Below are 27075 nucleotides of genomic sequence, written 5' to 3' on the forward strand. Positions count from 1 at the left end.
TATGAAGTGTTAAGATGATTGTTGGAAAGCACAATGAATTATTATAAAACCACAACCAACCCTCAACAACTCATCCAATACATCACTAGTTTGAAAATTTCTTATTTGCTACTATTGCCAGTGCTCACTGAGTTGGGTGGGTGGAGAGGAGTTGATTTAGTTAATGCCCTCTCATCCACAGCCAGAGAGCCCTTTTGCCAAGAAACCTCACAGCATGGGGATGATAGGAGCCCATGTAAGGGATGTGCACCCTTAATAATAAGGATCCCAGTTCCATAGAGATTCCTTTCAGGCTTCTGTTTTATAGGACAGGATAAAAACACAGTAGGCATAAGGAAACACTTGTAGTTTCACACTGAACTGCAAAATCACTACTTCTGAATCGAATATCAAAACTACATGCTACTTGGATGCAACGATAGCATGAAGTCAGGTGTAACTATATCAAGAAATGGCAGAATCAAAGCAGGAGGAAATCAATGTTGTCTTTGGATTGCCCCAGAAATGTTCTGTTGCATGGCAGAATGAACACAGAAAGTGAATCTGAAGTGTGAGCTACAGCTGGGATCTGGCTGGGATGACTGTGTAGTGGGAATGGAGGAGGAGCATAGGAGTTGAGGGAATACAATATGGAATCAGTGATGGTGAGGGAAGAGAAGAAAAGTTCAAAAGCAGTGGAAAATTAGGGGGTGCTCAAGGAAGTGCAAAGGGAAAACACAATACTGAAGATGGTAGTCTGAGATGGGAAACAAGGTATTCTGTAACCTGGTTATGTAAATTATTCTGCACGCAGACCTATCATTTTCAGTAGGGCTAATCACAGAATAAGGTATGTGATTTTTAAGGTGTCACACCCTAAGAAAACAAGTCTGGTCGCATGTATTCTCACTTCATACCTGTTACCCAGCTACCAACCATCACCAATTTTGTAGATTTTTATCGTCAGAACAATAATATAAATTATTCTGCCATTCAGTTGTAATATACAGAATCAATATCTAAGGTTTATTTCTAGCCAACTAATATTTCAAGTACTTATATTGCTGTTCCCATTTCTAAAATCATGCAAACAAAAAGCAATGTGCATCAGTTTTTAAAAGGGTCCCTTACATCTCATTGGTATCTGCAAGTTTTTTGGATGTATTCTTTGTTGCTTTTAATTTCTCTTGGTTTTCTTTTTTTTCTTGTTGCCATTTCTTAACTTCCATTTCTAAATCTTGGTGAAACCAATCCAGCTCTCTTTGTGTAATCTAGAGGCAGAAAATATTTAAGAAAATGTAGCTTCTTAAAGACATTTCTTTTAAAAATTACTAGAGTAAGTTGTGGGGGTTTTTTTGGATTTATACACCTCCTAGCAAATGCATGCTGATTAGAACACGTGTTCCAGCCAGTGTTTGATTCACATTCAGATGAAAATAAACAGGGCTACTCAGAACAAGTGAAAAACGCATTCTGTTGTTAAAGCTAAGCTTTATTGTGATGATTACCACTTACATCTCAAGTGCATTATTGATCAATAAGCTGTCTAAAACGAAGAGGGTTTTTTAAATAATTCCAATTGCTCTATATCTGTTACCCTACATTGGGGTATGCGTAAAAATTTTACCTTGTTTTCTTCAACTCTTTTTTTTAACTGCTCTTCCAAAACACTCGTCTCGTCTGAGCTTCGGCACTGTAACTGTTCATATTTTTCCTTTGCTTCCTTAAGTTGCTCTTGTAATACCTGATGCTCTTTTTCCATACGTAAAATATCTCCCTGAAATTTAGGTTATGAAAGAACTTTTGTTATAGAACTCAGTATCCTAGAGAACAACATGAGTCCACAATACATTAATAGGAAAAGATTAATGTGAACTATGGTCCAAGATCTCAGAGAACTTTGTTGATAAAATGTTTAAAAGATTTTGAATTCAACTCAAGAAACAAATACTGATTCAGCACTGAACTAGCATGAACACTTGGAAGGTCTGTTCCCCCCTTGATGTGATCCTATCAACTTGATTCTTCTATATCCCAGAATGGAGGGATGTAATCAATGCTCAGAACTGTTGGAAAGGAAGAATTACAAAATTCACCACTGAAACGGACTCTAATGGTTGGGCAACTAGAGAACCTGAGTTCCAAAACTGCCACTTCTTTTTCATTAAAACTCTATGAATCCGACACTATGACATACTAAAAAGCAGGTCCTAACACTATGGCTGGGGGGAAAAAAAAAACCAAACAAACCCCAAAGGTCACTAAAATTCTCTGTCATTTTCAGCCAGATTCACTACTAAACTTTTACGGGATGCTTTTTATCTCAAGCTCCTCTTGATCTATACAAACGGAATGTTTTAATAGTTTGGAAGTAGTTTCGGTGATTTAAGCACTCGTCCCACAAACAAAAAAAAATCCTATAATGATAGATTTTTAAGTTTTACTACTAAAGTGACTAATTTGTTGAGTTTTATTAGCGAGATACTAAATTAAATGACACTATGCACTTCTCGTTGGAACCTTAATTCTTCCTTATCTAATTAGCAAAGGCTTTCAAAATATTTGCTAAATAAAAATACATGTACTTACTTGTTGAGTTTCAAATGGATAAAAAGGCATGGTATTAGCATCCCTATCTGCTAATTCCTGATTTACCTAGAATACAAAAAACCACTAGTTATTTAAATTAAAAAAAAATTATATCCCATCTACACTTGCAACCAGTCCCTTAAAAGTTTTGCAGTGTAGATGGGCCTAACTTAAAGCCACATTAACACCTCTCTTAGCTCTTGAGTAGTTCCCATTTACCAGACTTGAAGGAACCATCTTGAGGATAACAATATTGTAAATGACAGGTTTCAGATTAACAGCCGTGTTAGTCTGTATTCGCAAAAAGAAAAGGAGTACTTGTGGCACCTTAGAGACTAACCATAATGTCTGCTGCAGTTTCCATGGTATGCATCCGATGAAGTGAGCTGTAGCTCACGAAAGCTCATGCTCAAATAAATTGGTTAGTCTCTAAGGTGCCACAAGTACTCCTTTTCTTTTTGTGAATATTGTAAATGAGTTCCCTAAAATGGCTGCATGTGTAAGTGAATGCATGATATTTGGTTGAACTTTCTCCACTCAGGTCAACAGACAGACAGATATTCATATTATGTTTAAAGAGCAACCCCTTCCCTCAGATTCCTTAAAAAGAAGCTTGAGTGAGCAAGCAGAGTTTCTCCGAAAGCTCAGGGTAGGATTTTCAAAAGTGTTTATGACTGGCCTCCAGCTCTTACTGAAGGCAGAGGGAGTTTTACCATGGACTTTGATGAGAACAGAGTTAGGCCAACACTGAATGCTTTGAAAATACCACTCTCAGAGTTCAAAAAACAAATTATTACCATGAATAATGTGTAATGCCTGAAAATACAGTTTAATTATAAATTTGCATTTGATAATCTGTAGCACACACAGCTCTAAAAAAGTTAGCCTCATTAGGGACAGTGGCGATAATGGAATTCAACATCAGCAAGCTATAAAAATTGTTATATTGCTTTAATAGTACTTTATTAATCTGACACTGGACTTCAAACATTGCCTGTTCCACTAATGAGGTCATGTTTCCAGGTGAGATGTCTACTACCTGCAGTAGTTTCCGACATGCAAATTTTATTTGGAAGTTTTTTTTCAAATGCTTATTTGAAGCAACAAATGTTTGGGTTTTCTTTTCTTTGTTTTATCTCCATTAACTTTCAGAGTCCCTAAGAAATCCCTAATATTGAGACAATAGTTACTAAAAGTATGATGCAGTTGCATTTCCCACTGTACCAAAAGTCTTAAAAGTTTACTTCTGCTGATCTTGCAAGACTTAAATATGGCACCACTGAAAAGATATATAAATATTAGGCACATGAGGGGTTCTTTTTTGTAAGTGTTTCATTATATGCAGGTGTTAATTTGAAAACTGTTTTCCAAATGGAAAAACCAGGGAGAACAATCTGATTTTCTTCCCTTTGGTTTGAAGAGAGATGAAGGCACATTTTTATTTAAGTTATTTATGAAAAATAGGCAAACCCACAATTTGTATACTACCTTCTCATTCCTATACAAATATCAGCCTTTTTGCACTAACATAACCAAATGATATAAATATAATTGTGAAAACGTTATTGAAGTGGTGCTGAGGAGCCATAAAGAGGCCAATCCCGCAAACACTTAGCTTAAAGTACAATGCTTGTTAGTATCTGCAGGACTGGATCCCAAAACAATAAGTCAAATTTAGTCTTAGCTGTATTTTATAAAATAGTTTAAAATACATAGACATTTAAATTGTCATCTTACGTTAATGTACAGTAAATTCAATATTTCAGAATATCTATGTATTTACTAGTCCACTGTGTTAATGTCTCATTTATTACGTATCAATTTAAACAACCACTGAAATAAAAAGCAAGTTAAAGAACAAGAACCTTAAAGAACAAGAACCTTCCCCAACCTATAAGATAAATTTTGTACTGACTTGTGTAACTCCTCCCCGTTAGTGTAAATTTTAGGCATTAAAAAAAACTCGATGTCCCTTTAAAGTATTAAAGGGACAAATGTGAATGAGCTGCAAAAAGTGGTTGTGTCTGCACTGACAGCCCTAGAGAATTAAGTGTTCTATTTATCAAGTAAGAACAGGAAAGGAAATTTAATGCATTACTAGTCAAAGATCCTTAAAAGATTCTCTTCCTTTTAATTTCTTACCTGAATAGCTATCATCCTTGTAAGTGGAATGCTTTTCACTACAGGTGTATTTTTATTCTCAAATTCCATCTTAACAGCAGATGTATCATATTTAACTTCCTTAATACTGCTCATACCCTGGTCAAGATTATCTTCATAAGAGCTGTAGTCTGACTTCACCAATACATACTGAGGGTCCGGGTATGTTTGTATTTGACTTGGTATATGATTGCCAGATATGTACTCTCTGTCTGATATTATTGTTTTATCAATATCAAGAGGAGCTTCATAATCAGCATATATATAACTAGGTTGCCCAGTAACATCTGGAATAGGAGGCATTTGACAAATCATTGAGAACGTTCTTTCATTTTCATAACCTGAGGAAACCTTAGTCAGAGGTATATCATGATTATCAGAAATAGAGGAGTGCAGCAATACATTTGAAAAAGATAGTGGTCCTTCTATGGTATCAATACTCTGACTAGGGAGAGAATGCATTGAAATATAAGAAATATGTGAAGAATATCCCGTGACTGAATAATCTGGAGTTTCACAGTTTTCTACTGTAGTATTAGTAGAAATTGGCATATAAGGTTTAATATAAGACACTGGTTTGAATTCTTTAGCAGCTGGGTTTAACTGTAGTTTGCTCTTGGAATTTCCAGGAATATTTTGACAGGCTATGCGATTTTTCTCTTCACTTCTAGTATCTTCTTCAGTCTCCGTATTTTCCTTAAGCAGAACTGCATGCTTCATCAAGCCAATAAGATCATCCATCATAACAAAATGAAGGGATTCCAGAAGGAAAGGTTTCAGACCACCTGCATCTTCCACAATCTTACGGGCTTCTGCAGGGAAATGTTCATATTCTCCAACTAACAATTTATCATCAATTTCCATGGGACCATGTTCCTCCAAGATCTGAGAGAAATATCTCGAAAAAAAACAAACAGTTATACTCATTAATCCAAACATTTTTCATTTCACTTTTAAGTCATACTTGATATTTACATTACTGTTTTAACAGTAATTTCTACAAAGACAAATAGTATTAGTAATGTATTAAGAAACTTTTGAAATCGATTTTTTTTTCAGAAAAAAAAACACATTGAGAAATGCCTACTAATTCTAGATATTGGCTCTCTATACCTCTTCTACAACTGTGACTCAAATGAACTTCTCCAAACACAAGGCCAATATAAAAAGGAGATGGCCAGAGGCAAGAGCTAAGATGATGACTTACTGTAATAAGCTGCAAACCAGAATCTCACAATTAACACTTTATTTCTCAAAGAGAAGCTAGTGTTATATACTTTATCTGAAGCATTAGCAAGGAAAAGATAGTACATAATGTAGTTAGCTGAAGTACATGGATGTTAAAAACAAGTCACTGGAAATATAAATAGGAAACAATAAAACCAAACAACCTAGACAAAGTGTCACTATAGAAAACATTGGGGTGATATTAAATAGAAACTAAGATAGCTATTTTAAGTGAGGCCAAGTCAAGTGAACATGAAAGGGAGAAACAATAAAAGTTGACAACATCAGTGTGAGACATAGTCAACTAATCTCACTGTAGTTTTAATTTCTGCTGGAAATACTAAATAAGGAAAGTGTGTGTCCATTCCAATCCCTGTAAATTATTCCTTGATGACACAGCTGCCATTTTTATAGTAAAGCAAATGAGATTTAAATGTAAGTTCGTGTGCCAACAACAGAGACAGACATCTCAGGAAATTAGTAATAGTATCAAAATCTTCCACTTCTAAGTCACTTGTTCAGTCTTAACCAAGGGTTCATAGAAATCAAGTATTACCAACTGCCAGCTATCTCGTGGCCTCTGTGAAATAAAACTGGTCATCTCTGTTCAGTTCCCAGCAGACTCATGTCCACATCAAACCCAATACCACCACAATTTTTATGTATTTCAGAGTAACAGTCGTGTTACTCTGTATTCGCAAAAAGAAAAGGAGTACTTGTGGCACCTTAGAGACTAACCAATTTATTTGAGCATAAGTTTTTGTGAGCTACAGCTCACTTCATCGGATGCATACTGTGGAAAGTGTAGAAGATCTTTTTATACACACAAAGCATGAAAAAATACCTCCCCCCACCCCACTCTCCTACTGGTAATAGCTTATCTGAAGTGATCACTCTCCTTACAATGATGATGTATGATACAATGTATGATAATCAAGTTGGGCCATTTCCAGCACAAATCCAGGTTTTCTCTCCCCCTCCCCCCCCACACAAACCCACTCTCCTGTTGGTAATAGCTTATCTAAAGTGACCACTCTCCTTACAATGTGTATGATAATCAAGGTGGGCCATTTCCAGCACAAATCCAGGGTTTAACAAGAACGTCTGAGGAGGTTTTAACTCAAAGATGAAGCATATGAGAGGAGGAGGATGTTAGAACAGATGCTGTATCAGCAAAACAGATCAATTCTGCCTCCAAGGCTGTCAATCTACCAGGAACAACCTCCAGCTTTCCCTTTGATGGAATTTCTTGTTCCCTTACATCAGCATTTATTTGTATTCTTCAAAAGTCTGAGGTATTAGCTATTATCAATTACACTCTAAATTTAGATTTTAGGATGTTTTATTCATGTCTACCGGTTCAGCATTTCTTCCTTCAGAAAATACTGTAGATTAAATCTCAAATGGATGATGCAGAATTTATCTTCATATAAGATGGAAAATTCACCCAATTTTTTTTCTTTAAAAAAAAAGGACAAATATTTGAAATGACTGAACAGAGAAGTTTACACCTACTCATATAAACTTTCACATGTTGGGTCTGGGTTATTATCCAAAAGTCTCTGATAATTGTTACTGTCTGAAACATTGTCATACAGAGCTTCAAATTCTTCCACTTGATCACGAAGATATTCTGGAATTATGAAAGGCTCACCAGGATTCATAAAACTTCTGTTGGGAAGAGAAATCTTATGATTTAAACAAAACAAAAAACAGACCTTGATTTATTGGATTCATCCAATTGACTAATGCACAGGACCCAAGATTATTTGATTAAACTAATTTTAAATTTTTTAATAGTAATGTTAAGAGTGGCTTGGTACCCCTACGCAACACTCTGAGAGTCTGAATTTCTTGGTGTCAGCATTCTTTTTTTTTAGGCTAACTACAAAGCTTTTGTAAAGACTTTTTTTACCCTTAAATTACTGATAAGTACCCTCAACCTCAACTTTCATCTTGATAGATTTTTTGGTCTGATATCTGTTTATGGTATAAATCCTTCCGAGCAGGGACTGTATCTTTTCCTCGTTGTGTAAAACAGCACACTCTGGGGTGCTATACAAAAACAATAATAAAGCTGTTTGCTGGTACTCACAAGGTATTTTCTTCTGGAAATATACTGTCTTCTTCTCGGGTTACTGCACCAACCCCGCCAGATAGTACTAAAATAGGCTAAATTAAAAAAAATTACAATTTTTTACTTTGCCACAGTATATAAAATTCAAGTATCTACAAGATAGTGATCCACCATCAGGAATGTAAGTGACTTATTTGTATCAAATCCTGTTTTAGTTTGACATGTATTCAGATGCCCTATAATGAATTATGAAATTTAACCACTGTGATTACAACAAAAGCTAGAGGACTCTGATTAAGCCTGCCCAAAAATCCTTCCAGAATTAAATGATCGTCTGTTCTTCAGAACTAGTTGTATAAAGCAGGAAAGGGACATTCAGCCCCAAATGACTTTTCACTCTTTGTTCATCTAAATCCTATGACATTTTTCTATCTTTTCATTTACTCTCAAATGTAATCTATGGTCCCTATTCTACAAATATTTAGGCACTTAATTTCATGCATTAGGAAAATTCCCACTGAGAATTGGGACCAAATTGGGACCAAATTTTAGAGAGTTGGGACCAAAGTATTTATTTGATTTATATTCTGTGCCTCAACAGGCTTTTTCTGTTAACTTGCTCCTTTACATTTGTTACCTTTTAAGTTAAATAATTTTACCTACTTTTATCATTCACTCCTAAGTTTCATTTTTTTTGCTTTGTCATTAAGAACAATTTTCATTAACTTCACATATCTATAACTTTAGAAGTACCCTATCTAATACTAATAATAAGTGAAAGATTTTTAACTTCTATTTTACTACAGTTTCAAAGTCAGCTGAAAACAAAGAAAATTCTTTTTGAGGCTCCTTCTTAGCAATGTATCTTCACTAAATTCAGTCCCTGAAAAGCAGAACTAAGGACAGACAGGTAACAGTTTCCACAGCACAGAAGTCAGAAACAGGACATTATTCCTTAGTTATCTATTAACCAATATTTGACAGGGTATCTAGTAATGGATTTGTTTTTTCCCCTCTGAGCTTTTAAGGGCCTACTTTCTGCTTTTTCAGTTACTAACATGTCCCATAAACACAATCAGAAGAACAAGAGGAAGACTTTCCCTATGTAAATATTGTTACAGATACACCTTCTCACAATGTGGATCTTCCTCACAGTCCCGGTCACATTCACCTCTGTTGATTATGGTACACGAAGCTGTTGGACTGATAAAAGCTCCTGTGCCAAATCTGATCTGTATTTCCAGTGTGAACTGGAGCCAAAAAGTCTATTTCAGCACTGAAGTAATCACAGTAGATTGTGTTCTCTATCTCTACGGTACTGAATTCCTCCTCCCCTTCCCCCCACACTCCTGTATTGAAGTTTGGATCAGTACGCTGCAAGGAAATTGTTGGAAATGCTGATGTGGTCAGAACCATGGTTGTTTGTGAAACTATGTCTATATTGCCTTTTGCTTTCTGTTACTACACATTTTGAATACTACTTTAATTGCTACCTACAACATTAACTGTACTTTAGTAACATTTTCTATCTAGGGACTTCTCTTTAACTTAACTTGAAGAATATTTCTCAACATGCTCTTTTGGAAAATACCCAGTTTTAGATTTTTAAATACTTCAAATTCCAATTTTTAGTAAAAAATGCTTATTTCTATTCAATACAATTATTACATACCCTTGATTCTTTTGTCTTCTTCTTCCTATTTTTGTTTTTAACTTTGATACCATTAGTCTAAAACAGAAATATAAAGTCAATAGCTACTCATTCAGGAGAAGTTACCATGTGTTTCTTACACTGACACACAAAGTTCTTCAATTAAAACTCTCCTATTGTTTGGAATAATAATTTACAGAATATAACAAGCAGTGGTTTTCCCCCCCTCCCCCCCAGTTCTGGAAACCCACATGGAAAAATCATTTGGCAAGTCTTGTATTTAGACTGTTCCACTCACATGAATTCTGTGTTTTCCTCATTCTCCACTTTTATTATAGGGAACATGGGTTTTAAAAAGAGAATTGACAATTTTTCTGTTTCTGCTCCTTGTTCCCCACATGAAGCAATGATTCTGTTCTGTGACAACTTCTGTAACCGTACACTGTGATGTCACAAACACCACAACTTCATGTAGGGAATAAGCATAAGAAAGAGGGCAACTGTTGACCATCTTGTTCACATGAAACATACTTCTATGTAATAAGCGAAGGAGGGAATTAGGAATTATCTTCACATATTGTTAACAGGAACTGTGAACTGAACTGACTGAAAGATTATTTCCTCTCCAATTTTTCTCTAATAAGATATTTGTCTTCTCAATTTATGTTTAACATTGATGTCTAGTTTCCAACGACAACAATTATTTGTGGCAAACTGTAGTGATCTTATGTCATTAGCTTACTTTTGTATATAAATAATACACCAAAAACACAAATATTTTAATACAACAACGTTTATATTTCCCTGAAACTGGAAGATAGCACATGGTTCTACATTCCATTGACAATTGCATTAATTAACCTTGTCAAAACACCCATTCTGTGTATCAGAAGTCAATTGTAGTGCATAGGTGGACTAATTAGTAAGCAGAATAGACACATTTTCAACCAGAATGCTTCAAACACATGAGCACCATTGACAAATGCAGATTCTGTTATTCCACTTGGTACAAAGATATTACTAAAGTTGTATGGTAGCAAACTAGTAAGGTATGATTCAGAATGATGGACAGCAAAGAAGGCTTTAAGTATTTTTTTAAAATCATAGTTGTACTCTGAGAAGTGACTGTAAAAATGTCAATGTGTAGTTCTCAGTTTGTCTCAAATGACCTGAGCAAATATGCTGAGGTTCTTAATAAAAAATAATTTTTGCAATTATGCAAGCTCAACTTAAGATCTGATAGTCAAGTTGGGTTCTTTCCCTGTCACTTACTATTTTGAAGTGTATACTACGTGAAGTGGTCAGAGTTAATGCTGATTGTTGTCAATGTTACTACAAATAACACACATGCAAAAAGACCCTCAGTTCAATTTCGGATTCAAAGTTGGCAGTTAGAAAGAAAAAAAACAAAAACAAAAACAAAAATCCAACAACTGTCTTTTACCCGTAAAGTGGTAAATTTATCTGACCCACCACCACCATGCTATTTTTACAGTGATACTTTTCACATCGAAACCACACATTAGTATTAAGTACTGTTTCTAAAGCCCTCTAGCAAACTAAATAAATGGGGGGGGGGAGAATTACATTTGCCAAGTCACATTTTTCCTTGTAAAACAAAGTCATAGATAGCTGGATTCCTCCCCACCCCCAATAAAGAGAAAACAGAAGAAAAATTGTTTGGCAAAATGCAAGCAAATGTAATGCTGTGCTGAAAGATTTAAAAAAAAAAAAAAAAAAAAAGGAAGAAAAGAAAAAAAACAAAAGTTCTTTGTTCACTTCGTTAAGGCTTTAAACTCACCTTCCACCCCCACCCGCCAGCCCAGTCTCCCCAATTCCTGTTAAAGGTTTTTTATGCTTGTTTTTTAAATTACAAATATTGGGGTCTTGCTTCAATCATTTATGAATGCAGAACTATAGGATGTCATCACAGTGACAAAAGACTAAAACCTGAGCAAATGAAAGAGAAAAAGGATCATTAGCCTGACTGTTTCACAGTTTTGTTAATATCTATTTAATTCAATCTCATGATGGACACTTGGAGAAAATCTGTCTATTCAAAGATTCCAAATCTCCCCCAACTCCATAATTGAGAGCTGAGAAAGCTCCCATACTTATTCTCCAGTCTTCTAAGGAGTGCTGCTTCAAAAACCAAGGAAGACTTGATATTCACAATACTTCTCCTTTTTTCTAACTGCAGATTGTTTTGCAAACCTTTCAGGCCTTCAAAACAAAACAAAAACTAGAAGTATACCATTTTCACTTTCTATTTTGCAAGTCCCCTTAAAAAACAGGAAGTGAGCATGCATCTTCATTATACTTTGTGTCCACTGTGATGGTTTACTGTTGAGCATGTATTTATTCATTTTTCAATTAATTATTTAAAAAACTTACAGAAATTTCTTCATTTTCCTGCTTCTTTAATATAATGCAAGGAACATCTATTGAAAGAAAAATATTAAATTAATTAAAAAAAGAAAGCTGTATAGTACACAAAATATTAGATTCTGTAAATTATGAGATTTTGGGGATAAAAATTTTTAATCTTTAAAATATCCCCCAGAATAAAAAAAGTTATTCTCTAAAATTTCATTCCTGCTAAGACACATGCACATGGTTAGAGTTAAGCACTGGTTTTACTGTAACTATATATATAATTAAGGGTAAGCCCCTGCATATGTCTTTGTAGGATTGGGACCTAAAAGTGGAACATGGTATCTCTCATTCTCACACAGCCTTGATAACTGCAGCAGATAAAAATTCTAAGTTCTAAACAAGTCAAAGTAAAACCTGCTGTACGCTGCATTTTGTATTTCCAATTTTTGAAATACATGGGTAAAATCTTTACATATGCATAACCAAACATTTTAATAACATTTATCATCGGGAATCAAAGTAATCCCTTAAAAATAGCTGTTCATAATTGAAGCTACTACAGGACAGCATTACAATATAAATAATGCTAATTATTAGTTTCATTTTATTTAAATAACTCTGAATTGTACTAGCTGCGTTCTTTTTCACATGCTCCTGTCTCTTTAGACTGTTCAGTCTTCAATATGGAACTCAGAAGATCCAATATGCAATTTATCGGAGAGGCTAATACTATCCCAAGATTGCAACATTTAAATTACAGTGTCACCACTTTCCTAGGATAATCCACAATAACATAGATGCAGAGTAAAGGCAGGCACAAGAGGGCACTTATAAAGGAAATAAGCTGTATACATTTACCCATTTTATCGAAGAATTCATCTAAAGCTTGATGCAGAGATGGAAATTTCTCTCTATTATCCTCTAATAGCCATATTACACATCGAGTTTCATTCAGTGATGCTTCATAGAAACACTTAAGTATTTCATTATCTTCAAAGCTGGTCAACACACTGCCTAATTTACTGCCATACTTCTCATTCCATAGAAAGGTTATAAAGCTAAGGTCAAGCTCTTTAACAATATCTCCATAACGAGAGAAAAAGATCTTTGTGGCTTCCAAACCTGAAATGAAAAAAGTTAACATCAGTTAATATATTCAATTTAGGACTTCGGTTATTCCAATTTAGGGCTGAGTGTTTGACATCTGCTACAGAACAGTTTCCTCCAAAACCAGATGTAACGTTGCCAAAATTGAAGATATATACTGTAGCCTTGAAATGTGCAAACAATCAGAACAGGTTCCAAAAAAATCAATTTTTTTACTCTACTATCAATTTCATAAATGTGTCAATTGCCTGTCGAAGTGCAGGTAATGGAATCCAATTTTTAAAAACTGATTTTATCCCGTTTTTGGCATTGATTACATATCTTACCGCACTTTACTTGTAACATACACCCTACATTTTAATCAAACAATAAACCAATTAAAGCTCTATAGCAGGACAACATTACCAAAAAGATTAGAAGCTGACTTCTTCAAACTGTAGTCAGCTAAACAGAAGATTAGCATTCCAATTTCTATGGCCAAGATAATAAATAGTTACTTTGTAGAAAATGTTTAGATTTATCCCTATTTTATAGACTGCCTTCTCCTTTCTGGATTTTAAAGAGATGGATTCTTCACATCTGATCCTCTCCTACTGGCAAAGTCCCATACAAATCAGTTGCAAAGAGTCCAATATTTCAAATCAATGTATCTGCCATTTAAACCACCTTCATTTTAGGAACTTAATTAGCTATAGACAGAACAGTGTTTAATTCTATGAAGTGCAATACTTAAAATAGCAATGCTACTCTGGAAAGTGACTTAAAATGCCACTTTACTACTCAGATGCATCTTGTTTGCATTAAGAAAACATCTTACCACTTCAGTGACAGGTTCTTTTAGTGCTTTTGACGGCACTGCAGAGCCAAGTGGGGTTGCCTAGGTGTAACTGAAGGCAGAATTTCTGCCGCAGAATATATGATTGAGGATTACACCACAAGTCAGAAAGAACAAAGCTTGACTTTAAGATCCTTGGTTAAGAATGCAGAGCAGGCTACTAGGGATCTTTTAGCCATCGTTTAATTTGTAAACTGAACAAATTCCATGTGAAACCAGAGATAAACATGGCACCTCATGATAGCATACTACAGACTTACTTTCCAGTAAATGGAGAAAAAGGAAGGTGGAAAGCATGCTTAATTTTATAATTTCATCTGCAAATTAAGTCATCTTACAGTTATATGAAGTATGACCTACCAAAACTGTTAAGATCTTTTATCCACTCATGTAATTTGGGATCCACTTCTTCAAGCTCACTCAGCACATGGACAAAAATTCTTGTGTTTACTCTATTCTTCTTCTGAATTAAATGACTTATGAGCTGCTCCATCACTTCATTTGATGTACTGCTACTTGTAGAACACATGCTGTAATCCTCCTCGCTTATTACCCACCAAGAAAGTAGTTCACTTAGAAGTTTGGAAGTGTCATGTACACCAGTTTTTATCTGTTCAATGTTCTGCAAAATATGCTGCAGGACTCTATCACTAGCAAATAAGAACCTCTGAACAGAACCTATAACAAAATAAAGCAAGATTGTTATGTCAGTTTAGAACTGCAAAACAGAATCAACCCCAAACTATAGATCAACTTTATTACATTTTTTAAATGTCTATCGTGTGAACTGGAACTCAGATTTGGCTACAAGGGGTTCTACTTGTACTTGCTATAGACTAACAGAATTTCTCATACTGGTAATTGAATTTTAGATGCATCAGAAACTGATTTACAAAAGGCGCAAACCATTTGTCTTCCTCAATTAATATTAGAAAGAAAATTTTAACTACCAGTAATTTTAGCTTCAAATTACCACCACATGGAATGCATATGCACCCTGCGTGCCTAGATGGAACTCTCCAGAGCAGCAGTGACCAATGTGGATGCATGCATCTGAACATTATGTTTTAACGGTATATATGGAACCTTGGCCTTATCCCTGCCTGAAAGTCTTTGCAAAAGACAATGAAGAAAAGATGGGTGGCAAATGTGAGAACTACAGTCACTAGAAAGTAATCTTTCCTTCTCCTTCAAGAACTGTCTCTAACAGACTGCCACATGAGAGACTGGCTAAAGATCATTTTAAAAAAGACTGAAGTGCTCTCTCCCAAATTTGGGACCAGACCTACCCAAGTCTAAAGTAATGGCTGTGTGCATGTACGAACTGAGCTTCAGATAGCAGCCTTACACATCTGTGATACATATCTGAGACATGCTGGTGATGATCACTTAGACCTGTTGGAGAATACCCTATGTAAGGATATTTCAGGACTGATTCAATAGGTCCACAGATTACCTCACAAATCCAAAAAAAGCAGACAAAACCACTGCGTACACTGAGTTCTTAGCGCTAAGAACCAGGTTTCATTTGCATAAATACAAGATGCTACACCCCAGTGATCAGGTGGAAGGTAGCAGGTCAGTGAATTGACTATTTTCAGATAGGGCATGTCTACACTGCAATGTAAGAGCAGGGCTCAAACTCAGGCCCAAGCCTAACCCTCTTCGGTCTACACACAAAGAGCGCTAATGCAGAGCTCAGAGCAGGATCCTAAGACCCTACAGGGGTGGAGGATCAGAGCCTGAACCAAGCTTGGACACCAGGTTTCGAGTCCAATTGCTTTGCAGTGTAGACCGCCTCAGTGCACTCATGCTCCGGAGTCTGTCAAAAAAACCCACTATCCTCCTATAGGTTGATTTTCTTTGTCCTCTGGACAGTCAAGTTTTCCCACATTGCACCATGAATGAACAAACAGCGAGAGAGGCCACATTTTATGAGGGTGCTAGGAAATCTGGGATATGGGTTATTAGACTCGGACCCAAATAATGCAGTGAGACACTCAAGCTCTAGGTTAACAAACCTAGGGTCCGCTAATTGAATTTCTACTAATCCCGGGCCTGCCATGGGTGTTTTACTGTAGTATAGACTGTCATAGATATAGAGACTTTAGGTCATGACATGATTTTATGCACAATATTACATATCTTTTATCAACACCCCTTTATGCACTGGCTACCCCAAATCTTTCCTATTTGGTATTATTTATTGCCATACATGATGTTTCAAATTACACAACAGGTTACATAGAACGTTGCTTCCCTTTTTAGCAAGAACAAAACTATCAATCCTATTATTTGACAAGGATCTTCCTTGTTTTCCTTATACACTCCAAAAGGTCGATAATAGGACGTCCAAATGTTAATATTTTTTTGCCAGGAATCTTTGTTTACTTTTTTTATCTCTACAAGATTATACAGACTTCATAGCAACTATACTAAATTACTCAAGCCTACAAAAGCTACATAGATATTGCTTATACATCTATGTATACACTGCTAATCAATTATCCACTAAATAAGGATTAGGCCTTTATTATGTTACATAAGATAAGCTCATCTTACAAATGCTTTAGTCCCTTTACACTCTAAAACCCTTTGGATCAGACACACCTGTAAGAACAATAATACAGAGTGCACCCCCTCACCTTTCATCTGGGCTTATGAACAGGTTTGGTCTAATTAAATAGCTCTGAACTCCTAAGCTCCCAAAGATATGTAACCTAGTTTCCCCAACATGGAATGAGGTTTCAGGAAAGAATAACTGCAGATTTATGCATTGATTCAGATGGAACTTGGAAACCACCTAGTCAGAAACTTGGTGAAGGAAGTACTCTTATGAAACACTGTATAAGGGGGACCAGCCAGTAAATCTTAGATTTCCCCTATCTGAGGTTACAGTACAAAGACCATGGGTTGAAAGGGTAGATAGTATAAAGCTAATACAGAGGCTCAAATGTAGGTTCATCAAGCCCTGGATTCCAACTACAAGAAGGTGGCAGCTCTTAAACAGATGGAGATACATTACACAACCCTTTTAAAGAACTTAAAGGGCCACAAAGAAACTCTCTCACTTCAGAGCATAAGTTTCACAGCTCTTCAGAACTTTTTGAACTACTTGTGAACACTCAATGTCCACATTTAGCAACACATCACAAATTCATATTTCAAATCTAGATGAATCTGACTAGGTGCAATCTGACCAAGTGAGCTGGTAGAAGAACTGAGAGACTTATTTATGCTAAGTTAGAAGATCTGAGATCTAAAGAGAGTTTCAAAAGGGAGATAAGGGAGGTGGCAGAGAATGAAACTAAGGAACATTCTCCACGGATTATTTTTAACCCCCACTCTCCTAACCCTATTTCATTCTATGCTGTCTGGAGGGAAAAAACGGTCTCAAAGGGGAGCAGGGAAGGGAAAGACTGTGCTCTGATTGCACCAAGGGCATGTGTTCATCCCATACATGAGAATCTACACACGTATTCTCAAAGGAGAATTAAATTAAAGCAACTATCCACTATCTTTTCCACAAAAGGAAGCTAGTACATACAAAATAGTAAACTGCTTCATGTGAAACATAGTAGTATTTTATTTAATACTATATTGTCTAATTTTAGCAGCAAAGCCTATGAAAAGTAAATTAAATTCTAAATTAAAGCTTGCCAGCCATCTTATCTCACCATTTTTGGTAAATAAATTTGCATTTGGACGTAAGCACTACAATAAATATGTAAACAGATATTCTGTTCTATACAGATTCTTCTATAGTGTTCATCACTATAGTATTTGAACATCTTCCCTTAGTGCATTGGCTAGGGCTCCTATGCACCACGGTAATACAAATAATCAAGTAATTAAGCAACATGGCTATACAGGACACTCCACATCAGTATTTATAATCCTTTCCTTAAAATAATACTCATATTTGATTCACTGAGGGTACATTAAAACTACTACTTTTGCTAATCAAAATATCCATTTGTTTATATGATAGAATATGTTAGAATACAAACGTATTCTACAACAAAATACCTTAAACTTCCACGTACCTTTATGACCATCATACTTAGATGTATTATTTTCCCTTTTATTTTCTTCCACACTATCTTTTGCAGACTTCAGTGCTTCTTCTCTTACATGCTTTCTCTTTAATTTTTTTTCTTCTTTTATTTTTAGCTTCCTAGAACTGATAAATGGAACTGATAAGTGAGGCCAATCAGCCTCAACTATCAATGGACGATTTTTTCTCTGGCAGTTTACAAACCATTCTCCATCTATTAGAACATTTGTCAGCTTACATTATAAAGTTTTCACAGTAGAAGTCATTAGTCAAACTATAGAGAGGTAAAATTTGAATACAGCTATTCTTCAATTAAAAAGGAATGGAGACCATCTACCTTCAGGCATACTGAACAACTTATTTTAATATTGTAGATGTAGAGAGAATAGCCTAAATATTTTACAATAATCTGTATTAGGAGGAGCTGACTTTAAAAGACTCTCTGATGCATGCCCATATTTACATCTAACATGTACAAGATGTTGAGTTATTTATAAATAAATGTTAAAAAAATATTCCCAGAGTTCCTATGACCAACTTAACTAACACAAGAAATCCATCTTTACACATGTATCTCTCATTATTGGAATTCATATTCCAAGTAATCTAAACTCCCACCTAAATGAAACATGTTTAGTGAATATCTCATTCCTTCATATAATTTTCTTTTTGGAACAAGATTAAGGGGAATAAAATGCTGAGGATCGATACTAAACCTGTCCAATACATATTTACAGTTTGGATTTCCCAGGGTTCCTGTCTAATCAAACAAGTTTATCCCCTTACTATAAAGCACCAGTATTTACACTCTGTCAAATCTGTTGTGAGCAATAAATGCAAACTCCTTTAGAGATATTACAGAAATGCCAAAACTGTGCAAATCGAACATTCAAACGTAATCGGTATACGCAATTCAGATTTTAATCAGAATTTTTCAGTCAAGTAGGGTAGAGGTGCTCAAGTTTTTCCGTACTGCAATGCCCCTCCCACGCAGCTTGAATCTAGCCATTTCCTTCCTCCCATTTAACAATATGAGAAGGGCTGAATGGTTACAACCCCCAGATTGACAACTCATGCTCTAAAGCAGAGTTTCTCAACATTTATACCAGGGACCGGCTTGCTGCCCGTCTAAACTATGTCTGGGAAATCTCAGGGAATGGGAAGGAGGCTGCTATGGACTGGTTGTTGAGAAACACTGCTCTAGGCTGTATTCTCTGCTAGAAGTGCTCAACTTCCATAATAGGAGGTTACTTACCTGTAAGTGGAGGGTCTTCAAGATGTGTGGTCCCTATCTGAATTCCACTGTGGGTTATGCATGCATACCATGCGCCTGGAGCTGGAGAATTTGCAAATCGTGTCTCTTGGACAGCGCGTGAGCCCTGGTTCACCTGGTGCCTCCGACTGAGAGGATAAAGGTGGGGTGGACATATAGCCTCTCTGGTTCTCTCTCTACCATAAATCAGATAAGATCTGAAGCAGAGAGGAAGGAGGGCAGGTAGTGGAATACAGATAGGGATCACACACCTTCAAGGACCTCCAGTTAAAGGTAAGTAACCTTCTCTTCTTTGTCGAGTGATGGTCCCTATTGTACTCCACTGCGGGTGACTGACAAACAGTACCTAAGTAGGAGAAAGATGTGAGGATGCACACAATAGGGTTGAGTGGAGTACTGCCATCCCAAAAGAGGAATCAGCAGAAGAGTTCAGCACCAGGGCAAAATGCCTTGCAAATGTGTGAATGGAACTACTAAAGTGGCCACTTTACAAAATGTCCAGGAGATGTGCGTCCTCAAGAGATGCTATAGTCGTTGCTTACACCATAATGGAATGAGCTCTTACCTCCTTGGGGACCGGGGTCTTCTTTTTAGGTATTAGGAAGGAGGTTGAGTAAAACCCTTTCCCTTGGTATTGTGGAGGAATATGTCCTATTGCTCCTCTCTGCATTTAGGAATCCACCTCTTGTGTGAGCCAATTCTTGTGAGAGTGGTCCTTAAAAGGGGACGGGGAGGAGGGTTTCAGGGGAAGTAGTGATGCAAACTATCGCATAGCCAGAGTGGATGACATTCAGCACCCACTTGCCCATTGTTATCGCACTCCAGCTGTTGAAAAAGAGACCTAGAAAAACCCTGAATGGTGTGCTAGAGTCGGTGGGCTTAGTGGTGCATGGCTCTCGAGCTCTTGTCAAAAATAACATCGAGCTGATGGCTGAGACTGAGATGCCAAGCCTGTTGTGGAGGAGGTAGGGAAGCAGGACTTCTGAACATTCTCTCTCTTATATGTTAGTTCATAGGGCCTCTGATAGTAGAAGTGTTGAGCCATATACCTCAATTTGGCCGACAGACAATGAAACTTCCTCTTAGGATCAGGTGCGTATATCCCCAGTGATTGGAGGGCAACCCTAGAATCCTTCTGAGTATGGAGGGACTCATCTGTCTTCTGGTTGAAGAGGTGCTATTCAAAGGGGAGGTCCTGAATGGTATTCTGGACCTCCAAAGAAAGCCATGATGCATGGAGCCATGACTCCCTGCACATAGCAATGGCAGTAAATATAGCTGAAGAGGAGATAGCAGCAGCATCAACTGCCAATTGGAGGGTGGCCCTGGCTATTAGTTGGTCTTCGTCTATCATAGCTTAGAAATGAGCTCTGTCCTATTGTGGAAGGCTGTCCGTAAACTCGGCAAACTTGGCATAGTTCAGAAACTTGTATTTAACCAGTAATGCCTGGTAACTGGCTATCCTGACCTTCAGGCTGGATGATAAGACCTTTCTTCCCAGTAAATTCAGGCATTTTGCCCCCTTCTCCATGGAAGAAGACCTAAGGTGTTTCTGTCTGGTCTTTTCAGAGAAGGCATGGCCCACAAACAAATTGGGAGCTGGGTGAGAAAACCAAAATTCTGCACCTTTAACCAGCACATAATACTCCTCCTCCTTTGGGGACAGGAGTGCAGGTGGCAGGGGTGTGCCAAACTATTCTAGCTGGCTCCAGAATAGCTTTATTGACAGAGACAGCTATTCTGCTGGGTCCGGAGGCATGCAGGATATCCAAGAGTTTGTGCTAGGAGTCCTGGATCTCCTCAAGGGGAATCTGAAGCTCGCCAGAAACTCTGTGGAGAAGGTCCTGGAACTGCCTGAAGTCATCAGGGGTAGGGAAGTGTCCGGGGATGCGGATGGTTTCGGAAGAACCGACTCAAAGTATTCTTCCTTCTCTCTTGGATTGAGAGGTAAAATGTTCCCTTACAGGGAAGGCAAGCGGTGACTCCCTACAGATCAGATCAACTCTGCAGGGGATACTGGTCTCAAGGTCCCCAATGCGGCCAGTAGGAGGGGTTGACAGATGGTCACATGGGCCCCCATGGCATGGGGTATCAGTGGTTCTGAGTTAGTTGAGGTGAAGGTTGTTCCCAAGCCTATGCGGGACTTTTTGGTAGAGGAGGATAAGTATGGAAAGGGAAGAGCAGTTCACCCGATAGCTCCAAGTCTCCTGAGAATAAGAAGGCTGATTCCGGTTCCAGAGGCGATATCATTGGAAGGCAGGTGTATTCAGTTTATGGGAGGGGTAATAAGCTCCATCCTGCAGTGGATCCTCTTGCAGGAGGTATTATCTCCTTGGAGAATCTTGATGGAGGAGGGGATTCTGGAACCGGGAGAGCAAAGATGTCCTGTGGGGCAGCAACAGATAGAGTCCCCCTCACACTGGAGAGGCCTGAGCTTGTCCAGATCATTGGAGCTAGCAAGGAGGGTGGCATCGGATGGTGACTGGGTTTCATCAGTGCCGATGGATCCTGGGGTTTGGGAGGACCTGTGGATGATAGTACTGACAGGACACGGTCCAGAACCGATGGAACCCAATGTTTGTGGGCTTTCTTGTCATGCCTCAGGGCCTTAAGATATCCTAAGTCCTCATGGGCTGAGCTACTAGGCTTGCTTACAACTAATTTCAACTTCTCTGAAGTAGATTTTCAGGAAGACTTAGTCTCATGCTTATGAGAGTGTTTCCCACCTTCCCAAGTAGGCCCTGGAATGAGGTCTATGAGGGTGGATTCTCCCACACCAAACGTAAGCTTTGCAGGAGGAGGCACACTCCGTGCTGAATCAGGCTGATGTACAAGGTGGGAGGGTTCCATGGCTTGGGACGGACTGGGGCCTCATGGCCTTCTCCATGAAGTGTTTACAGGGACAAAGTTACCACCCCTCTCAGATATGGCTGGAGAAAAGCTGGCAGATACTGCACCTTACCATAATGTGACCTTCTCCAAGGCAGTACAGGCAGCACTGGTGGTTGTCACTGACAGAGAAGGATCGTGGGCAGGAAGAACAGAGTTTGAAGCCTGGGTCCGGGGCATAGTACCCAAACAGGGTACAGGGTGGGGTGGGTACCCCCACAGACTAATCTAACGCTAAAGCTACTAGAATTGTTATATTTGCTAAAACTATAAACTATTAAAACTTAACAATTTACAATGAAATTATTTATTGTTTACTCCTGAGGGAATTCTGTACCACAGTGCAGGCACAGAATTCAGATTTTCCACAGATTTCTTTGCTTCCCCGCAGCAAAATGATTTCCGAGGGGAAGCAAAGAGAAGCTGCAAGAGCAGTCACTCGCTCCTCCCCAGCAGCTTGGAGCAGCCAGCAAAGACATAAATCAGTGCGTGTATGTGTGTTTGTATTGCGGGGGAGGTGCTGGGAGAGACATCAATTATTGTAAATAACAATATGGTCTTATAAATGCTGATTGTGCTTTAGTGATTAGAACTGGTCTAAATTTTTGGACTGAAAAAATTTCCTATCAAAATGTGCTCCATGAACTGTTTACCACTGACTTTTCTGGAGATGGTAGCCAATATAAATTGTGAGTTTAATTCCCCAGCCCTCACTTGCTCTTCAGCTGCCTATGATGTAATACTGAGCATATGGCTGCATATATTTGTTGACTAATAACTAGAAATAAAGGGTAAAACCTAGCTATTATTATTAGACAAACGGGGTTTGGGGATTTCCTCCAATGCTCTCCACACCCATTCTTCCCATCCATTGTATTGTGATTTAAATAAATTACCAAAACAATTGAAACTGGCATGATTATATTGCATTATTTTGACAAATAAACTATGCAGAATTTTAAAATACTGCAACCAGAACTTTGAATTTTTTGGTGCAGAATTTCCCCAGGAGTAATTGTTTGTGGGACAAAGTTGAAGCTGCGGACACTAATGGTTCCAACCTGGACCATGCAGCAGTGAGAAGGAATTGGAAAGGCGGTTGGTCCACCCAACCCGTTATCCCCTCAGTTGGAGGCATGAGGTGAACTAGGGAGCGTGCACAGACCAATGGACACTACTTTCAAATCCTCTGACCTCTGGGTGCAGGCATATCCCATAGTGGAATACAAAAGGGACCATCACTCAAAGCAGAACATACATATGTCAAGAAGGGTAGCATATTCCCTGCTCTTCCTTCCCCTCCCTTAATAGTTACTTAAGCCATGGGTCAGTAAACAGAATGAAGGGGAAGAGATGGTTCTCAAGTTCCACCCACAGTCCTGGAATCCCATGTTGTTTGTGATGTGAGCAGTGAAACGGCATTTATGAATCTTAAATAATTATAATTAGGCTTCAGATTTAATAGCCTATTTAGATGAATGGAGCAATTTGCACTTCAGAATTATTAGTTCAAATTCTATGGAAACCAATGGAATTACTACAGGAATTAATTTGACCTTGGATTCTCTCTCTGTATAGAGATTCAGAGAAGACTCTTTGCATTGATTCATATTTTGAAGGGTTTCTTCATGGCCATAAATAAGTTTTGTTTGTTTTTAAATGAAAACTTAGTTCTTTAGAAACTGCTGGGACAACTACAGAACTGCTAATAAGACTTATTACCTAGTACCAGCTCAATATGAGCTCTAAATTTAATCATGCTTATATACATTCAGCTGTTTTGTCCTTCCTATCAAATTAGGAACCCCCAAATCTTTTATGCTGTTTTCTGAACTCCCTCTAGTTTGTCAACTTTCTAGTAACACAGTGAACACAGATGAATCAAATAATCATTTGAATCCTTGTCACAGCCATAAAGAGAGCAACTATCGTCTTTCTAAAATATTTGAAGTATTTCAGCAATTTCTAAAATATGTGATCCCATCCTGTTGTAAACAGTGCTCATCTTCAAATTATTAATTTAAATTATTGTTAATCCTAGAAATCTTACCTTGAACATTTCTGTTTAACACTGGCTCTTGGTGGATCCTTAATTTTGGGGATTTTTTGTTCAAACTACCACCAAAAAAAAAAAAAAAAAAGACACCACATTCATTGAATTTGAGTTCTAAAGCAATCTTCTTAACAATAAAAAACAAAAATGACATCTGATGTTTCAGAAGTCAACAATGTAATAGCTTGAATTAAAAAAAAAATGCAGCCATCTGGGCTGCTCAAGCCCTATATAGCTGTAAGCTTTGGTTATATAGAAAGACAACGAGTTCACGGGAAAGGTAATCTGGAAGAGAAGGTCACAACAGAGAAGAAGCATTCCTTACAATTATTTCCCCAATGTATCATATGATGATACTGCTCTAGGATGCAGTAACCACCTTACACAGCCACAAGAAAGGGAAGACAGCTCCACTGCAGCATAAAGTCCAGATATTTATTTAAAACGTCATTTGTCAAGGGGGATGAGCTCCTAAATCTTCCTTGTCCTCATTACTAGGAGTTGCCAAGAGGTTTGTGCCATTGAAACCTCTGTTTCTTCCCCTCTGTTTTACAGTTTGAAAGTTTCTTCCCCTCCTTATGAGAGAATTCTCTAATACTGTCATTATTTTGTTTGGATATAGTGGTAACTTTGGGTCATAAAGCCTCTTCTTCTTGACTGATCTCTGGGATTAAAGAACCCACTTACATATTAACACCATATGGCAATCAGGAATTCAGCTCCACTAGCCACCAACACAAAGGCAGTGATCACAGATTGACTTGGACAGTAATCTGAGGCAGTACTGGAGAGATACTACAGTACCTCAAATAAAATCATTGCCAAATATCCCATGGCTATGTTCTCCAAGATTTCAAATATTTTATGCCCTACCAAGCAATACAGAAAACCTTAGAGCAATGCTTCCTATTTACTAAAAGAAGAGGTTATTCATCTGCACAGTAACCGTAGTCCTTCTAAATCAGAGGTGGGCAAACTACGGCCTACGGGACTGTCCTGCCCAACCCTTCAGCTCCTGGCCGGGGAGGCTAGCCCCGGGCCCCTCCCCTGCTGCCCCCTTCCCCTACAGCCACGCAGGCTGCGCGGCTTGCGCCTGCCCAGCTCCCAGGCTTTCTGATAAGCCAGTCCTGCCACTCTGAGCGGCATTGTAAGGTGGCGGGGAGCGGGGTGGGGGCTGGGGTTAGATAAGGGGCAGAAGGTTCCAGGGGGCGGTCAGGGGATGGGGAACAGGGGGTTTGGATAGGTGTGGAAGTCCTGGGGGAGCGTGTCAGGGGCCGGGGGTGTGGATAGGGGTCGGGGCAGTCAGGGGACAGGGAGCAGGGGGGGTTGGATGGGGGTGGGGTCCCAGGAGAGGGCGGTCAGGGTTCAAGGAGCAGGGGAGCTGGACGGGTTGGGTGTTCTGAAGGGGGCAGTCAAGGGGCAGGAATAGGGAGGGGGCGAGGCTGTTTGGGGAGGCACAACCTTCCCTACCCTCCATACAGTTTTGCACCCCAATGTGGCCCTCGGGCCAAAAACTTTGCCACCCCCGCTCTAAATGCATGTCCCTATGTGTGCTTCACTTCAAGTGTGCATATATCTCTTGAGCCCTTAGTCAGAGATTTTCCATTAGCAGTGCTTGTTCGACTGGTGCACATGCTCTATACAACCTTGTGTCACACAATGAGGGTATATAGAGCTGCAGGGGCAAATCCCCCTCAGTTCCTTCTCTATCCAAATGTTCAACAAACACCAGTCCAAAACAGAGGGGAAGAAGGGCTGTTAATGGAGCATCCATCCGGGGACAGATCTTAAAAAACCAGTTACTGCACAAGGTGAGTAACCTCTTTTTCTCTGAATAGCATCCACATGGGTGCTCCACTTCAGGTGACTCCCAAGCAGTACACCCACTGCGAGGAAGGAGCTTTGGAACTCACTAAGACTGAAGACAGTATAGCAGTACCAACCACCATAACAGATCTGACAGCATGGACCAAGGCAGAGTGTTTAGAAAAATCATGCATTGAGGCCCGTGTGGCAGCTACGCATATCTCAGATGCTGGAATGTTCTTGACTAAAGCTGTGGCAGTTGTTGGTGATCTGGTAGAATGTCTGTGCTACAATCCTTTGGAGAAGAAGAGCACCAAGTGCATCATAGCAAGTGACAATGCACCCAGAGATCCAAAGTCTTTGTATAGAGATTGTGATGGATCTCTTTGCGATGACACAATCTATGTGATTTCTGAAATTGCTCAGTCCTACCAAGATAAAAGGCCAATGCCCATCTAACCTCTAAAGTCTGAAAGGAGATCTCGTGCTGGGATTTATGTGGTTTAGGGAAAAATACTGACAGATGAGTGGCCCGGTTAAGATGAAAATCTGACAGCACTTTAGGTAAGAATTTAGGATGCGGTCATAAAGAGACCTTGTCCTTGAAAAGTATCATAAATGGGGGGCAGGGTCTGTTATCAAGGCCCCAATCTCCCCATCCCCTTGAACTGACAGGATATCTACGAGCAAGGCCAACTTCATAGATAAGATGCAAGGAGCAGGTTGCCATAGGTTCAAACAGAGGTCCATTAAGGTATTTAAGTACCAGGATGAGATCCCAAGTAGGAGTAGGATCCTTAATCTTGGAGTACAGGTTCCCTAAACTCTTAACCAATCTTAACCATATAGGGTGAGCAAATATGGAAAACACTTCTAGTGGGGGAGGCAATGCTGATAACCTTAACTGATCACTCAGATTTCTTCAAGTGTAGCAGGTAATCCAAGATGGCAGATATTAAAAGGATTCAGGCACAAGAAAGTGATGGTGACACCAGT

At 38.4% G+C, this 27075-nt stretch overlaps 1 protein-coding gene across 7 annotated transcripts in view; it reads right to left on the minus strand.

Moving 5' to 3' along the window:
- Positions 1–27075, minus strand: part of TTC3 (tetratricopeptide repeat domain 3) — a 133075-nt gene that overhangs the window by 31063 nt on the left and 74937 nt on the right. For all 7 annotated transcript variants that reach the window (XM_084617209.1, XM_084617208.1, XM_084617207.1 and 4 more), the window contains 12 exons: positions 24271–24335; positions 18048–18184; positions 14362–14679; positions 12918–13181; positions 12078–12124; positions 9705–9761; positions 8051–8127; positions 7471–7626; positions 4711–5626; positions 2569–2634; positions 1607–1756; positions 1111–1250 (listed from right to left, as the gene is read on the minus strand). In XM_084617209.1, the coding sequence (XP_084473335.1) occupies positions 1111–1250; positions 1607–1756; positions 2569–2634; positions 4711–5626; positions 7471–7626; positions 8051–8127; positions 9705–9761; positions 12078–12124; positions 12918–13181; positions 14362–14679; positions 18048–18184; positions 24271–24335 (2393 nt within the window). The remainder of the gene's footprint in view (positions 1–1110; positions 1251–1606; positions 1757–2568; positions 2635–4710; positions 5627–7470; positions 7627–8050; positions 8128–9704; positions 9762–12077; positions 12125–12917; positions 13182–14361; positions 14680–18047; positions 18185–24270; positions 24336–27075) is intronic.

Source organism: Lepidochelys olivacea (assembly GCF_965140295.1).
Source record: "Lepidochelys olivacea isolate rLepOli2 genome assembly, chromosome: 1".
Lineage (NCBI taxonomy): Eukaryota > Metazoa > Chordata > Testudines > Cheloniidae > Lepidochelys > Lepidochelys olivacea.